The sequence below is a fragment of the Rhipicephalus sanguineus genome, chromosome 1, assembly GCF_013339695.2.
Source record: "Rhipicephalus sanguineus isolate Rsan-2018 chromosome 1, BIME_Rsan_1.4, whole genome shotgun sequence".
NCBI classification, from domain to species: Eukaryota; Metazoa; Arthropoda; class Arachnida; order Ixodida; family Ixodidae; genus Rhipicephalus; species Rhipicephalus sanguineus.
Window position 1 is genome coordinate 268,214,355 of NC_051176.1, and position 16,645 is coordinate 268,230,999.

At 52.6% G+C, this 16,645-nt stretch overlaps 2 protein-coding genes across 3 annotated transcripts in view; one reads left to right on the forward strand and one right to left on the reverse strand.

Annotated features, from left to right (window-relative positions):
- The window catches only part of LOC119378933 (rab3 GTPase-activating protein catalytic subunit), a 246,529-nt gene that overhangs the window by 148,154 nt on the left and 81,730 nt on the right, over positions 1-16,645 (forward strand). The gene's annotated exons all lie outside the window — the stretch shown is intronic.
- Positions 1-16,645, reverse strand: part of LOC119378934 (uncharacterized) — a 62,334-nt gene that overhangs the window by 9,520 nt on the left and 36,169 nt on the right. Inside the window, exon 2 of the mRNA XM_037648030.2 lies at positions 2,614-3,587. Coding sequence (XP_037503958.1) covers positions 2,614-3,514 — 901 coding nt within the window. The 5' untranslated portion in view covers positions 3,515-3,587. The remainder of the gene's footprint in view (positions 1-2,613; positions 3,588-16,645) is intronic.

Sequence of the window (16,645 nt, forward strand, 5' to 3'; positions counted from 1 at the left end):
CCGTTGTTGCGACTGGATGTTCTTAGAGTCGGGCAGCCCGAAGCGGGTCACTTTTGCTTTTTGCGTCTCGCAGCGAAGCGAACAAAGCGCGGGGATGCGTCCTTTGAGCGCAGCGACATCGCCAGTTGCGCTCGGCCCTGCCCCGCATCAGAGACTGCACTGTTGCGTAACCGGTACGCGGATTGTAATTTTGCCGCTCTGTATCGACTGTGCCAACTTTTTCTTTTTTTATCAGCCGAGTGACTGCAATAAATCCTGTAGTCGAATCATGGACGGTGATCATAGGATGCATAATTAAACCGATAAGTGCAAGAACGGTGTGTGTCAGCTGAAGGATACATAATATCCGCAGTGTCGTAATGCGCTAACATTAAAGGCCCAATCTCGCTTGATACCGGTGCTGTGCTAGTTGTAACCTCCGAAAGAGTTTTCAGAGTGCCGCGTCGCTGACTGTTGTGGTCTGCCGCCACGGACAAAGTGTCGGTATATCTCTGGGAACTGGAGCGCAGACAGGCTGTAAGAGTGTAGAGCCGCAAGCACGTTTCGCGTCGATTCGGGAGGCGCTGCACGGGTGCCTGACAGGATGCACTCGCCAAGAGCGGGATCCTCTAAACGGCCCCTCCTCTCTGAAGAGCCCCCATCACGTTCGGCCCTTCGATGTGCGCGCAATTCGTTAGCGCATGCAGATATCCCGCGCGGCAATTGCTTTTGATGCCCGCCTGTCTGCGAAGCCGTGCGTCTCATCGCGCCCATAGCAAGGGTCCTTGCTCTCTGTCAAGCTTTCTGAGCCCTCGGCGTGCGTGATACAAAGGCAGCTCGCTTTGGGGTGAAGGCTGAACCCTCCCATATAGCTAACCGCGCGCTTTTGTGTGCAACCGCCGGCTCATTTCCCGTCCGAGAGGGCTTTCCTGCAGGGCGTCTTCCTCTCGGGCGACCTCCGCTGTCTTCGCCAGCACTGATGGAAAGGCCGGCGAGCCCACATCGCGCAGCCTTAATGGGCTTCCCGCGCGCGTGTCTCGAGCTTTATAGGAGAATCGCAACGATGCCAAGGTTCTTAATAAATAGCGCTCATGCAAGCACCTGTCCTATACCTTCTTTTTGATCGTCCACGATTCGGATGGAACGCTGTGCGCTAAGTTTCGTTTAGCAGACTCTTCGCATTGCGTGCCTCATTTACGGCTGATGACAGCACCTCAGCTTGTTGGGCGTCATGCAGCTATGCCTTCCTATGTTTTGCGCTGCTTCTGCGTGTGTTCCTTTGCCATCCTTGTATTCTCTCGTCTACATCATTCCTTTGACAGTCCTTGCATAATAGAGTTTACAAGATCAGACTCCTTTGACAGTCCTTGCATAGCAGAGTTTACAAGATGAAAGAGAGCGCGATGAAATTGTTGACTGACGAAATTATATCACCGCCACGCTTAATAGTGTGCGCACAAAACGTTGCATATACAAGAATTCATGAGAGGCGCATAGAAAGAGGTGGGGTTACAGCAGTGCGTCTTAGGATAACACGTCATGCATAATATATTTTATTCTGCGCTTTGTTATGGTGTGTTCTCGTAGGACTGATATTACTTAATTGAAGGCTATTACAAATCTAGAATCTACCCAAAGAAACAAGCGACGCAGATGCCTATATATGTATGTCTGGTGTGCGCTGGTAACTGTAACGAGAAGGCGCCGCGGCTCTGTGTGCCTGTCACCATGTGCCTGTAATGCGGTCACTTGGTGCACAGAACTTGTGTGAAGGCCCGCAGAATTGATTTGTGCAAGGACTGAAAATAATGTTCAGCAAAGTATCGTCTTTACCGCATCGATTGCTGTGGACAAAGTGAGACTTAGGACTTCCTTCATGTTTGTTATAGTCTATTATTACACCCATAATTATGTATACATTTATACTTTTCATGATCATTGTTCAGGCTGAACAAATACAGTAGATTTTTAACATTTTTTTTGCTGCGTCATAGTAAAAAGCAGTGTTCTCTTGCATATGTATGAGTCATTTCTTGCTCGCGTACCTCTGCGATATTCTATGTGCACGGCAGCATAGAATTGCTTATTTAAAATGACTCTTCAAGTGCCTGCTTTTCGAACTGTGTGGGACTAGTCCCTTTGTGCATTTTAGGTGTTGCACGAATATGTTTGTCTGACGGATACGTTCAATGGTAGTCGTACCCATCTTATGTAGGTAGCGTAGCGTCGTGTTACAGCTTAACGCCCTCTAGTTCGTATCAGCTCCGTGGTAGAATTTTCTCTTTTGGTTCGGACCATGCTATGAAAAAAAAAAAAGAAACCTTAAAGATAATCATGCGATACTGAGAGACATGAGAAATGGAGCAAATGACCTGAGATAAAAAGCTGTGGGCACATTCCCAACAAAGTTTTAAAAGTGTGTGAATTGTGAAATAAACGCAGTACTCAGATGCGCGAGCATTATGCAGTATACTATGTAAGTTAATGCCAAAGCCAAACATTTAAGCTCATTATGTACAGCTAACCAAAGGTATAACAGGCATCTTGCTTTAAACAGTGAAATATTGAAATGAATATGGAAAGCTTTCAACGTGCAGTGATCTACAATTGGTGAACATCCGGTATATCTCATACCTGTCAAGTCGACGTTCGTTTCTGCCGGCGGGATGCTGTAAAAAGGCACCGTTTCGAGCTGGTTGTTGCGCGCGCTGAAGTCGGCCAGGTTTGGCGTAAGCGCGGCGCCGAAGTTTGGCAGCGTGCTGAGCGCGTTGTCGCTCAAGTCGAGCTCCCGGAGGCGAGCAAACAGTTGACGGTGCAGCTGCTCGGGCACGGTAGCCAGTCGGTTCGCGCCGAGCAGCAGCCGCTCCAGGCTGCCGGCCAGCGGCGCCACATCGAAGTCCTGCGCCGTCAGGTTTTCGGCCAGCTTCATGGACAGCTCGGCGTGGTCCCCCTCCGCCGCTCGGGCTCCCGTCACGAACTGCGGGTCCACGCCGAGCAGGTTCCCCGAGAGGTCGAGTACGCGGAGTGCGCGCATGCGCGAGAACACGGGGCCCGGCCGAAGCACCGCTATAGAGTTCCGGGACAGGTTGAGCACTTCGAGACTGCGCAGCGTGCCGAGCGCGTACGGCACCGAGTAGAGCGAGTTCTCGGACAGGTCGAGCGTGGTGAGCCGCTGCTCGAGGCCGGCGAAGGCGTCCGGGAAGATGTGCTGCGTGTGACATCGCACTAGGCGCAGCGTGTGCAACGAGCGGTTGAACTGTCCGAGGAAGAAGGGCAGCTGCGGAAGCTGGCTGTCCCAGATGGTCAGGCTGCGCGGCTGCAGCGTCTGGTTCAGGAAAGTGCCGAAGATTCGCAGCGACGTGAGCACCTTGTCCAGGGTGGTGTTCGAACACAGGAGCGCCTGCTGACCGTGGTCGTAGCTGCACCCGAGCGCCGGGAGCTCTGCCAGTTGCGTCCGACCGCTGGGCGTCGCCACCACCAGCAGCAGTAGTAGCGAGTGGACGAAGCCGCTGCCGCGCGGCCACCGAGTCTCCATGCTGACTTCAGCCCGCAGCCGCCGGAATCACGGCTCTCCTCGGCCCGCCTCAGGGCCACCATTTTAGCCGATTCTGCGCACATCGAAAAAGGCGCGGTCATTAACCACACTTGCCGGGTTGATAGCGAATGCACCTCAAGGCGGTTGATACCTCCGTGAGGTGCATTCGCTATATAACGTTACTTAAGTAAAGGAATTCGGGAGTTTTGCGGTGAAATTATACGATATGATTGTGAGGTGCGCCGTAGAGGGGGGGGGGGGGGGGGGGGGGGCTCCGGATTATTTTATCGCCTTGGTTTATCTAACCTAAATAATAGTGCACGGGTAGGTATCCTTGCAATTCGCCCCATCGAAACCCGCGCCCTTGTGTTGCAGCGCAGCCCCACAGCTGCTAAGCCACCACTGCGCATTAACAAGAAATAAATAAAGGCGCTGAAATGGCGGCAGGAGGGATTATAGTAGTGAACTAGCAACATTTTTCTTTTATTAATATTATGGGACGGACGCCCGTGCCTGTATCGCCTTTAACTGTAATCTGCGAGCGTGATAAGACGCCGCTGCTGCTGCATATACGGCGCCTTTTTTGGTTCGCGCGTGTTTCGTTTTTTTTTTTTTTTTAGTGGAAAAAAAGCTACACTTATAGTTTTCCTGAAATATTCTACATCCGCGGTCACGCTGTCGTATGCGCGCGGTTCGCGTATCGCTGCCTGCCTAACTCATTATGCGAAGCAAGTTCCCACAGCGGGGGCCTTGTGGAGCAAGCGCGCGGGAATATACGGTGCCGCCGCATTTGACCAGAATAGCTATGGGTGGGTGCGTTGCAGCTTCCTGTTCCACTGTCCTGCTCGCTCGGCACCCCGCGCGCATCTCGACCCACACGTGGAGCAGCATACGCGATGTCCACTATGCGGCCAGGCATCTTTGAATGAATCGTGAGCTGAAAGTGAGCGCTGTGCGTTGGCGTCTGCACACAATAGGAGCGACCGCAGGGCGTTGCGGCGTCTTATCTGCGGATCGCCTCGCGGTCTGCATTTATAAGCACCTTCACGTTTTCTATAGATAGCCTTGCCCCTCGTGCACACTTGGGCTTTCTGAACGCATTTACAACATAATACAACAGTAGATAACCCTCCCTGTATTGTTATGTCTATAGAGCAGCAGGTGGTTCTCTTGGTTTCGACGAACGGGATTTGTACATTTTAAATTATGTTAAATATTCATGCGCCAAGAAGAGTAATAATGTGATACATTTTTTGTACGTGTGTTCTCACTTCCGTATGAGTAAGTACACATTGACGGAAATGCTCGTACGCTTTTCGACAATGCGTCATGTAATCACTGAGTGGGGCATCATGATGTTCGAGTTCACCATAGCCGACTGTAATCTCTTTCTTCACCTAATTCATGGGCGAAATTTCAAATAGCAAAAATTGCCTTGGATGGATGCAAAACCTTATTGAACGTCCTGAGGTGCACGACTCGGCGCGCAGCGGGGCCGCTCCCACGTTGGATACAGTCAGGCCAAGCCCTACCGCCGCATCGTGAGCCCTCTGGACAGCCCATAGTTGAGCCCCGGCAAGGGGGCTTTTGATTGCGGATAGCCACTTGTTGATGTCGTCCGTGCCTCGTAACGAGGGGCAACGCCAGAGCATGTGGTCTAGCGTTGCAGTGCCTGCAATAGCTACTGTGATCTGTGTGTGTGTGTGTGTGTGTGTGTGTGTGTGTGTGTGTGTGTGTGTGTGTGTGTGTGTGTGTGTGTGTGTGTGTGTGTGTGTGTGTGTGTGTGTGTGTGTGTGTGTGTGTGTGTGTGTGTGTGTTTCATCCTGAATATTGCTGGAACAAGACCTGCGGTCGCTTAGGCTGCTATAATTAGACGCTGTATGCTGAAGAACAAGAGGTGCCCGCCCGTTTGCCTTTTCTTTGAACCTGATCTTACGTCTACGCTGTTTGGGTTTATGTGGCAACTTTAGGCTACGGCGCGACGAGCTGTTCTCCTCGCTCTCCCTTAATGGTGCTCTTAATTATTCATCATGGGAGTGAGCTATGCTTGCAGGTAATTTCGTCATAAGATAGTGCAAGTGTGGATATTTTACACCTCAACGGTGCTCGCAATCGCAATACGACATCGGGAGTTTGCACAGTTAAAACGCTACAGAGTTGTGTTTCTTCCGCTTCGACCTTTTACATTCGAAATCTGTTGCGCGAGTGTTTCTTTATTTTCTTTTATTACTATCGGCAGCCACAGCATGTTCGCGGTACATTTATATTTTAATTTGTTTTTACTTTTCGTTTTTCCTCACAGTTGTCCAGACAAACATTCTACCCTCTGTAATGTGTACGTCTGTGTACCGGGTAAACACAAACAAATAGACAAGCGGTTCGGTCACGCTATTCACTGACGGAGCGAAGAAGCGATTTGGAGCAAAGAGCGCAGCCCGTGAAAGAGCGCATACTATGTAATTTCGCGGTAACCTCGACACTATTAGCACCGCCGCCCTCATAATGATGTGGATAACGCTTTTGTTGAGGATAGCCGAAATTCGGGCAGCTAAATTCGCAATATAATTGCGACAGCACCGCCGCAAGACAACGGCCACAGGGCTCCTGCTTGTATATTTGTTATTTCTTGAGTGCGGTCGTTGCCTCCTCGCGCTGTTTCTGTTAGAACGACCAACGCTGCAGCGTTTAACGCGCTATACTATATATACGGGCGGTTTCGTGAAATTACATTTTCTTTGCTGTTCCACCGTCGCAACTTCGTTCGTCAAGCTTTCTTCTGCGCGCGTGCTCCTGTCTGGCGTTGTCCAGAGAGCGGGGCGCAGGTTTGTGCTTCGTGTGGAGCCGCATGTCTCGCCCGCCTCGCGTTCACCCAAAGTGTATCAGTGGCCGCTTCTCCGCTGACACAAAGGAACAGCCCGCTACGGGCAGCCGCCTTGGACGCCGTCGAGCGGCGACCTATGACCCTGCAGGCAGACCCCCCCACTCCCCTTTTTTTTTTTCAGGCCGCGAAATGGATCGCCGTGCTATTGTCGTCCCTGGTCGGGTTGTGCAAGGAGCGAAGAAGAAAATGTAGCTCAGTCTATAAAAAAAACAGGTTGAAACGGTGTCTGCCACGGGCCACGGTGAATGCATACAGTTCAACGGCGAACTACTTGGTGGCCCGAAAGAAAGGGAGAAAGAAAATTGTGCCAGCGAAAGCTGTACGTGCGTTCACTGTCTGTTGAATTCGGAGCGCTTATAAGAAGCCGTTCCTGCGTGTATAGTGTACATGGAGGGGGGAATTTGTTTTCGGGCGATCTTGCTGGCTACGGCGAGTTCCGCCGAATGCGGTCAGAATATTCGCTCATCGCCGACAGGCTCCCGTAACGTGGTGTATGTGTACTTTCTCCGACTCGAGCCACGATTTTTGGGAAGCAGTGAGAGAGCGCAAAATGTTTTGTTTTTTTTTTTTTTTTAGTGGAACTTCATTCCATCGAGGGTATGTACATGCTGCGTTCGCTCTTTTAGTGTCTTGAAGCTTTAATTCAAACATTAGCTGGTGTTTCGATGCTATACCATAAATAGTAAATGAAAGGAATCCTGCCTAAAAGTAATTGTAGTTTTTTACGTGTATTTTCACGCCTTTCTACAAACGTGTTAGTTATTTCTTTGCGAAGTGAAAGCGGTCTTCTAGCCATACTCCGTCATGAAGGGCGAAAAAAAGTTCAGTGATAGATATACCACGTTGAAGACAAAGCTTCAGTGTAAATCGAAGTATTTGTTTTTTGCATACCTGTCGAGATGGGTGTTTGAGAGCGGTGCAAACGACAAACACCCCAATTGATGGCTGCATTTGCAATATGATACTCTTGGCAGCGTCGGTCGGATTTCGGTAGTTATAATTACAAAGTCGAGCCCTTCAAGCAAAATAAAATGCAGTTTAGCAAGATCGTTAGGGCTCGTATTGTATAATGCACCTCAGATGCGGCTGTACTCTCTGCCCTTTACCGTAAATACACGATCGATCCTGCGACTGACCATTTACTTGACAGAGTAAATCAGCAGCAAGAACACGTTGCGACCAGATAGGCATTTCGGAACGAACTTATCATAACGATAATCAGTTAAAAATAATATATAACTTCGGTAATAGTGCGCATCAGACGGCACGAGACAACAAGCAGCAGACGCAGATAACAGGTGGCACAAGTGGCTGCCCATATACTTCGCGAGACGGGAGCAATTACTGTCCTGTGTACCTTCCAAAATCGACCCGCCACGGTGGTCTAGTGGTTATGTTGCTCGACTGCTGACCCGCAGGTCTTTGGATCGAATCCCGGCCGCGGCGGCCGCATTTTCTATGGAGGCGAAAATGCTTGAGGCCCAGGTGGTCGAAATTTCCGGAATTTCCATAATCATATCGTGGTTTTGGGACCTTCCAAAATCTAGTGGCCCGTTGTTGCTCAGATTCTGCATGTCCGCAGGTATCTAACACGGGACTTGTAATAGTTCTTCGTACGCGCATTTTCGCAATATATGTAACACATAGTGTAGCGATGCGTTGAGCATTGCACCGGTTGATCCCTATTCGACGGTTGCCGTATATTGCAAAGATACAGCACCGTGCCCCTGGTGGCCATATACCGAGTCGGCTGTACTAAAGTCTTTAGGCTGTACGAGACAAGGCCACAGTACGAACACTGCACTACCGTTTTCACAACCGGTTCGTATAGTTAGTCATTGAGACGGGGGTTTTGCGGAGGCCCATCTCGTGGGTTTCTCACTCTTCTCGGCGTGCTATGTTTAGCTGCCCCTGTGTGGCGCGAGGTCATCTCGACGCTCCTTCTCGCTTTCCTTTTACCTTGCAGCTTGTGTCCTGAAAACATTCGCGTTGATAACGCAAGTTTGAATCATTTTATTAGGCAGTTTTAGAATAGCGTACGCTAAGCTTTGCGTTAGCGTTTGCCGCAACTGCGCATGCGCCGTACGCTAACCTCTTGCGGGCGGCCGTTAAGTGACGGAAATAGCGGGCGACCGCAAGGACCGCTAACTTAGCGTACGCTTTTTGAAACTGCCTGATGTATAGCGCTTCCGCGCGGCGGTCAGCACAGAATTCGGTTGCTGCCCTGGATTATGCTGAGATCGCAACGTGCGGTTACGCATCGCGCCACGATAAGAAACATTTATGGCTAATATCTATTATCGGATTCCAGAGGGCATGAAACAGGCGCTCTTGAAGGTCGTCGCTGTAGTCGACCTTTTCTGCTCCTGTTCGTGCGCCGACGGTTCAAACATGCCGAGTGCTCCTAACTCAGCGTATCAATGAAGTGCCTTACACGGTGTGTCCCCGTCAACCTAAGGAAAACAAACGAAATTGGTATGATATACGGCTATGAGACGGTCATCTGTCCTCTTTTCCGCCACAAACGCACACTCGTTATTTGGCTAACAAAAAAGAAGGAAGCAACAGCTTGGCTAACGTTTAGCTGGGACACCCTATATTTACTCGCGCACGGTGCAGAGCGCCTCCTCCTTTGACTTTCTCATAGTGCACGTTCTCTCGTGGTCCGCTCAAAAGGTCGCCGTCGTGCGCCCAACCTCTCGTTGAGAAACGCGCCGATCGGCATTCGGAAGGCGTAATCCCGGCGTCTGTGGCTTTCCGCTTCCGTCGCCTACTGCGTGGAAGGCTCCTCTGCGGCCTGCTTCCTGGAGCAAGCCGGCGATCTGAATGATCCTGCGCCTCAGAGAGAAGCTGCGGCGCGCTGCACAGCGGCTCGCCTTTTGCGCGGGCCCCCCTTTGGCGCCTTATTTTTAGGCGCCGCTGTTCGGCGTGTGGCCTTTCGCTGTGACCCTCTTTGTGGCCTGGCGCGCTTTCTCAACCCATTGTCGACGGCGGCGACTCTCTTATGATGGCGCCTCGCGCACAGTGGCAGTCCGGAGCTGCCGCGTTCTTTGCTTCGACAATCGCCGGCGATGCGCGCGCGCCTGCTGCGATTGCGCCGCCTCAGTAGCCTATACCGGGGCCAGTGATTTCTCATCCAAGGAAATAGCGGCTCCTTCTGGCATGCTATAGGTTCTTCGATTGGCTATATGTAGTCGCATCTGTAGTGGTTATGCGTACCGACGTTGCACAGCGGCACGATTCGGTATCACTGTTAGCAGGTCTTGCCTGTTTTGTGAGCAAGGAACGTGAAATTCAGTGCCAAAAATAATTCATTTAGCCTTAGTTGGCACGTTTTAGTATCTAGCTTTTCTACGACCGGTTTGGCTAACTGCTTAATCGCTTAAAAACCCACAGCAGAGAGCTGCACCTAGATTTCGTGCGTTCCATATTATGACTTATCGTCGATTATGATAGCGGCAAAGACGCTTGTTAAGACAGAGTATTACTGTAGGCGTCATTTCGCTTGAAAAAGTACGTTTAAGACCGTTCAGACATTTTCACAGCATCACAGTAATGTCGGCCGGCTGTAGTACACCGTTCGCTTGCGTTGAGATATGGTTCAAATCACGGTCTGAGTCAGCTGCCTTCGGCTGGGTACCGCCTGTACAGCGTACGAACCGTTTTGTGGATTGGAGCCTGCAGAGGGCCACATCGACAAAATTTCTCCGTCAGAGGGGACCTTATTGATTTGCCACTGCTTGAGAGCCGGTATAGTGAATTCATGTTAATCGGCATTTCCTTCGTGTAATTATGTAATAGCAAACACTGAATATATATTTCCATAGTGCGCGTACCAACCTGGCAGCACCGGAGGTTAGAAAGTGGAGCAGCAGTATTTGCGCGCCGCATAAGGGAACAGCGCTTTGAAATGCTTTGCAACGCCCTAACGAATACAAAAAGTGCCTTGCACCGCGGAAGCGCGCGCATCTCGGGCGCGGCCCGAAAGACCCCGTTCCGGTGCATTCCATGCGGGGGTGGGCGCCGAAGGTAATGAACGTTCGCCTGCTGGGGAGGCAGTGTTTGTACACGCCGCACCTTGTTGAGCGTGCACCGCTCGCCCTCCTCCTCAGTCACGACGACGCCAGCCGGTCTCCGTTTCGACCGCTCGGCGTGCCAGAACGCGCGTGACTCAAATCGGCTGCGTTGCCCGGACTTTCCCTTGGAGCGTGCGTTCGATTGCGCAGCACACTCGATCGGCCACTTGGCCGACTCTGTGGCAAACGCCGCCGGATCTCATCGTCGCACGATCAATGGGATTCGGCTCGTCGCCGCAGGCATACCCCGCGCCGCCAGCGAGATCCAGTTCCGTGCATTTGCAAGGGCCCATGCTTCCGTCGTAATGCACCACGGCGGTCGTCATTCTCGCGCCTCGTCGAAGCCGAGAATCTTCTCAACGCGGGACCCGATGCCTTGCTTTTCCTGGGGCGCCACTCAGCGGGAAACATGCCGTTTCACTCTGTAGCGTTGTGCCTGCCGCAAGAGCGTGCTGCTGTTAAATTATTTTACTCCGCACCGCGCTGTGCAACCTGGTTATCGGTGAATATCAGCTCCCGGGAGAAAGAAGCCGTTACCTGGACGGCACTAGCCAAGGACTGCTCGCCGCGAAGGCCATGCTGCAGGCTGGGCGTGGGACGCCGCACTCGACGCCACTATCTTCGCGAGTAGCGGCTCGCCTTCTGTCGCGCCGCATTTTTAATCCATCGCCGCGACAGTCGCGGGAACGGAAACAGAATACAGAAACTGCGTGCCTTGTTTGTTTTCATCGGTGCTTGCGAGGGGCACGTCGCACGTTGTAGAGATTATCTGACGCGGAAAATGACAATATCGGCTCTAGTAAACGCCGCGCCTCGAACGTGAGAGATTTCGCGCAGGAATCGGTAAATGCTAATCGGGAGCAGAGTAGCGCTCGTATAAACTGTTGATTGTTGAAAGGAGACTCTTCGCGATAAGTGCAGCCGTGGGTGCTTTCGTGTGAATGTACCGAAGAGCACTTGTGGCAGATACACGTTATGTGTGTTCTGTCCTATACAGGGCGGCTATATATAGTGCATTGCCCGTGATTTTGGTAACAGTATATACTACGGCGCCGTGCAGTACTGCAGTATAGTTGCCGATACACATGCCCCGCCACGGTGGTCTAGTGGTTATGGCGCTCGACTGCTGACCCGAAGGTCGCGGGATCGAATCCCGGCCGCGGCGGCTGCATTTTCGATGGAGGCGAAAATGTTTGAGGCCCGTGTACTTAAATTTAGGTGCACGTTAAAGGACCCCAGGTAGTCGAAATTTCCGGAGCCCTCCACTACGGCGTCTCTCATAATCATATCGCGGTTTTGGGACGTTAAACACCAGATATCATCATCATTGCCGATACACGGCATCGCAAGCGCGTGCTGCGCACCTATATAAGTGCGTTATTTATTGAACCTCTGTTGCCTGTGCGCGTGTGCCCTGTCTCATTTGACGCTCCTGCTCATCACTTCATCGCATAGTGACGTGCTATGTATATATATATATATATATATATATATATATATATATATATATATATATATATATATATATATATATATTGAGAAGAGGTTTATTGGCGGTGCGTTCCTGTGGTGACGCTCTGAACAAACACAGCGAGTCGGGGCAGAGCACCGTCCAGAAAGATGCCAGCGACAAGCAGCGCGAGGCGAGCGTTGGCGATACTGCTGACCGGCGACGCGTCTTCTTCTTCACAATTCGCCCCCGCCGGAAAAGAGCCATCCTGGCGACCTAGGAGTCTGAAGGCAGAGGGCTGTGGTATGGCTTGAGACGTGCCACGTGGACGAGGTCACGTCCACGCCGGCGCATGTCGTCAGATGGGGAAACTGGCTCAATGATAAAGTTCACCGGGGATGTTTGCTCCAAAACACGGTAAGGCCCTTCGTACTTTGGGACGAGCTTTGAGGAAAGCCCAGGAGCTTGGTACGGAACAGCCAGCCATACAAGAGATCCATAGGAATAGCTGGGACTTGGAAGTGAGTCGGCGTTGTTTTCCTTCTGGCGCTGTTGTTCTTGGGATGTAAAGGTGCGCGCGAGTTGGCGGCACTCTTCCGCTTGTCGGGCAGCTTCGGACACAGGTGGGCATTCGGAAGCGTCCGGACGATATGGTAGGAGGGTGTCGATGGTGTGCGAAGGTTCGCGGCCATACAGGAGGAAGAAAGGTGAGAATCCCGTGGTAGCCTGTGTCGCGGTGTTGTATGCGAACGTTATGAAGGGAAGAACGCGGTCCCAGTTACCATGATCAGATGTCACGCACATCGCGAGCATGTCACCGAGGGTGCGGTTGAATCGTTCGGTGAGCCCGTTAGTCTGCGGGTGGTATGCCGTGGTCCGTCGATGAACAACGTGGCATTCGGAAAGCAGAGATTCGACGACTTCCGAGAGGAAGGCTCGACCTCTGTCACTAAGGAGTTCCCGAGGTGCGCCATGTCGAAGGATGAATCGGCGTAGGACGAAAGACGCTACGTCCCGCGCAGTGGCACTTGGCAGAGCAGCAGTTTCGGCGTAGCGTGTCAAATGGTCCACAGCGACTATGATCCACCGATTGCCATCCGGTGTCATTGGAAGTGGGCCGTAGAGATCTATGCCGACGCGGTCGAAGGGGTTGGCAGGGCACGGAAGTGGCTGCAAGGACGCGCGTGAAGGCGGTGATTTGCGACGCTGACAGTCGGGGCAGCACTGAACAAATTTTCGTACAAAGTTGTACATGCCGCGCCAGTAGTAGCGATGGCGAATACGTTCATAGGTTTTGAAAACTCCGGCATGGCCACATTGTGGATCGTCGTGGAAGGCAGCACATATTTGTGATCTTAAGCTTCGGGGAATTACCAAGAGCCATTTACGGCCTGCGGGAGCGTAGTTCCGTCGGTGTAGCAGCCGATCACGAATGGCGAAATGGGCAGCTTGGCGGCGGAGAGATCGGGATGCAGGAGTGGTCGAGGCTCCCGAAAGATAGCCGAAAAGAGAAGCGATCCATGGGTCACGGCGTTGTTCAGTAGCTACGGAGTCAATGTCGAGAGATGTGACCGAGTGTGTGCAGTTCGTTGCGCAGGCCGAGTCTGGAGGTAGAGGCGAACGAGACAAGGCGTCCGCGTCAGAGTGCTTGCGTCCGCTGCGATAGATGACGCGAATATCGTACTCCTGAATTCGGAGTGCCCAACGGGCTAGTCGGCCAGACGGATCTTTCAACGTGGCGAGCCAACAAAGGGCATGGTGATCCGTTACCAGGTCGAACGGGCGACCGTACAAATACGGGCGGAACTTGGTAAGCGCCCATACTAGAGCTAAGCACTCCTTTTCAGTGACGCTGTAATTGGTCTCTGCTTTTGTCAGCGTGCGACTCGCATAGGCGACGACGTATTCGGAGTAGCCGGGCTTACGTTGGGCGAGGACAGCGCCAAGACCGACCCCACTAGCGTCTGTATGCACTTCAGTTGCAGCTGTTGGGTCGAAATGGCGAAGGATGGGAGGCGAAGTGAGCAGACGACGGAGCGTAGCAAACGCGACGTCGCACTCAGGAGACCAGGAGGAGAGGTCTGTGTCGCCGCGTAGGAGCTGGGTCAACGGCGACATGATGGACGCGAAATTTCGGACGAAGCGCCGGAAGTAGGAGCATAGTCCGACAAAACTTCGAAGCTCTTTGATGGTAACAGGCTTCGGGAACTCGGCGACGGCACGAAGTTTCGCAGGGTCGGGTAGAACACCGTGCTTAGATACTATGTGGCCTAAGATGGTCAGCTCCCGCGCGGCGAAACGGCACTTCTTAAGGTTGAGTTGCAGTCCAGCGTTGGTTAAACACGTCAAAACCTGTCTGAGCCGATGTAGATGGGTAGGAAAATCGGGAGAGAAAACGACAATATCGTCGAGGTAGCATAAACACATAGACCACTTGAGGCCACGCAATGTGTTGTCCATGAGTCGTTCAAACGTGGCAGGTGCGTTGCAAAGGCCAAAGGGCATCACGTTAAATTCGTACAGCCCGTCAGGTGTAATAAATGCAGTTTTCTCGCGATCAGCTTCAGCCATCGGAACCTGCCAGTAGCCAGAACGTAAGTCTAAGGACGAGAAGAATTCTGCTCCTTGAAGGCTGTCAAGGGCGTCGTCGATGCGCGGCAAAGGATAGACGTTTTTCCGCGTCACCTTATTTAAGCGACGGTAGTCGACGCAAAAACGAATAGACCCGTCCTTCTTGCGAACAAGCACGACAGGAGATGCCCAAGGACTGTGGGATGGTTGAATAACGGCACGGCGTAGCATATCTTCGACCTGGTCGTTGATGACGCAACGCTCTGCAGCAGAGACGCGGTACGGTCTTTGACGCAACGGCTGGTGCGAACCGGTGTCAATGTAGTGGTGGACTTCCGACGTGCGGCCCAACTGCGGCTGAGAAACATCGAACGAAGTCGTGAAGTGTTGGAGAAGTCGAAGAAGCGCGGCGCGTTCTTCGGCAGTCAGGGTATCAGCGATTGAACTCGTGAATATTTCACTCGACGAGCCCTCCTGTGTTGAAAGGGCAAGAAGGTCGCTCGAGTCAGTATGACACGATTCGTCTGGCACGTTCAGAAAGAACGAAGGGTCAAGCTCTTCCACGCGACCGAGACATTCGCCGACAAGCAACGTAACCGGTGCGGAGAGGGAATTGTAGACAAAAATATTGCTGTGGCCGGCAGCGATGTCAAGAGCAGCAAAAGGCAGTGGGACGGCTCTGCGACTCATGAAGGTGTCGGAAGGTGTGAACAAGACCGTAGCATCGTTGAGGCCACCGCAAAAGACAGGGACAACGGCAAGAGAGGCAGGCGGAATGTCGGTGTCCTCGCGCACGACGAGTTTAGGCAGCTGAACAAGAGCGTCGTGGAATGGCTCTGCACACAGCGGCGAAAATTCAACTTCAGCGCGTGCGCAGTCGATGACGGCATTGTGACGTGATAGAAAATCCCACCCGAGGATGACGTCGTGCGAGCAGGCAGAAAGAACAATAAACTCCACGACGTACATAGTGCCTTGTATGAATACGCGGGCAGTACAGGATGCGAGAGGTGTGATGTGCTGTGCGCTGGCCGTGCGTAGCGACAGTCCAGAGAGCGGCGTGGTCACTTTGCGTAGTGAACGGCAGAGCTTGGCGGCTATAACAGAAACGGCTGCGCCGGTGTCTACAAGGGCAAATGAAGGAAAACCATCGACAGATACGGCGACTACGTTAGCAGGGGAAGTACGAGGACTTGGGCAGTTCGAAGATGGCGCAGTTCTTGCCTCTTGAACTGCGGCGTTTAGTTTTCCTGGTTCGAGGGTCCGGGTCGGCGACGCATTGGGGAGAGCGATCGCCGTCGAGGAGATGGTGAGCGGCGCGACGGAAAGTCAGGGTGGTCAGTGTAAGCATCCGATGGTGAGGGTCTGGTAGGAGATGGGCGCATGGGATGAGCGCCGTATTGGAACGGCCGGGTAGCGTCGCTGTATGTTTGAAAGCGACGGCGACAATATCGAGCAACGTGCCCTGGAGTACCGCAGGCGTAGCAAATGGGGCGATTGTCAGGAGTCCTCCAAGAAGTGCTGACTCGCGGCTCGGCCCAAGATGTAGGAAGAGGTGCAGATCGGTGGGCATATTGCTGCATAGGTGGGTAAGGCTGCTGGGGAGGCCTACGCACCACCTGGGCATACGTAATAGGTGAGGCTACGGGCTGCATAACCGGCGCATATGTAAGAGGCGCGGCCACGGACTGCTGATGGTGAGCGACGGGAACGGCTTGAGCGACCTCTTCGGCAATAACAGTGCGGAGCGGTGGCGGCAGACGAGAGGGCGGCTCCTGTGTGAAGGGGACCAAGGAAAGTTGACGAGCAACTTCTTCGCGCACGAAGTCCTTGATCTCCTGAAGCGTCGGCGAGTGCTCGGGAACAGTACCAAGACTCGAGAGCGAGTCGGCGTGCGATGAAAATGGCCGAGTCAGGGCGCGCTGCTTCCTCAACTCGTCATAACTTTGGCATAAAGTGACGACTTCCGAAACTGTGCGAGGATTCCTGGCCAGGAGCATCTGAAATGCGCCATCGTCGATCCCTTTGAGGATGTGCTGAATCTTGTCCGACTCAGGCATGGTGGGGTTGACACGGTTACAAAGATCGATGATGTCTTCAATGTAACTTGTGAACGTTTCGGACGGCTTCTGTGCTCGTGTGCGCAAGCGTTG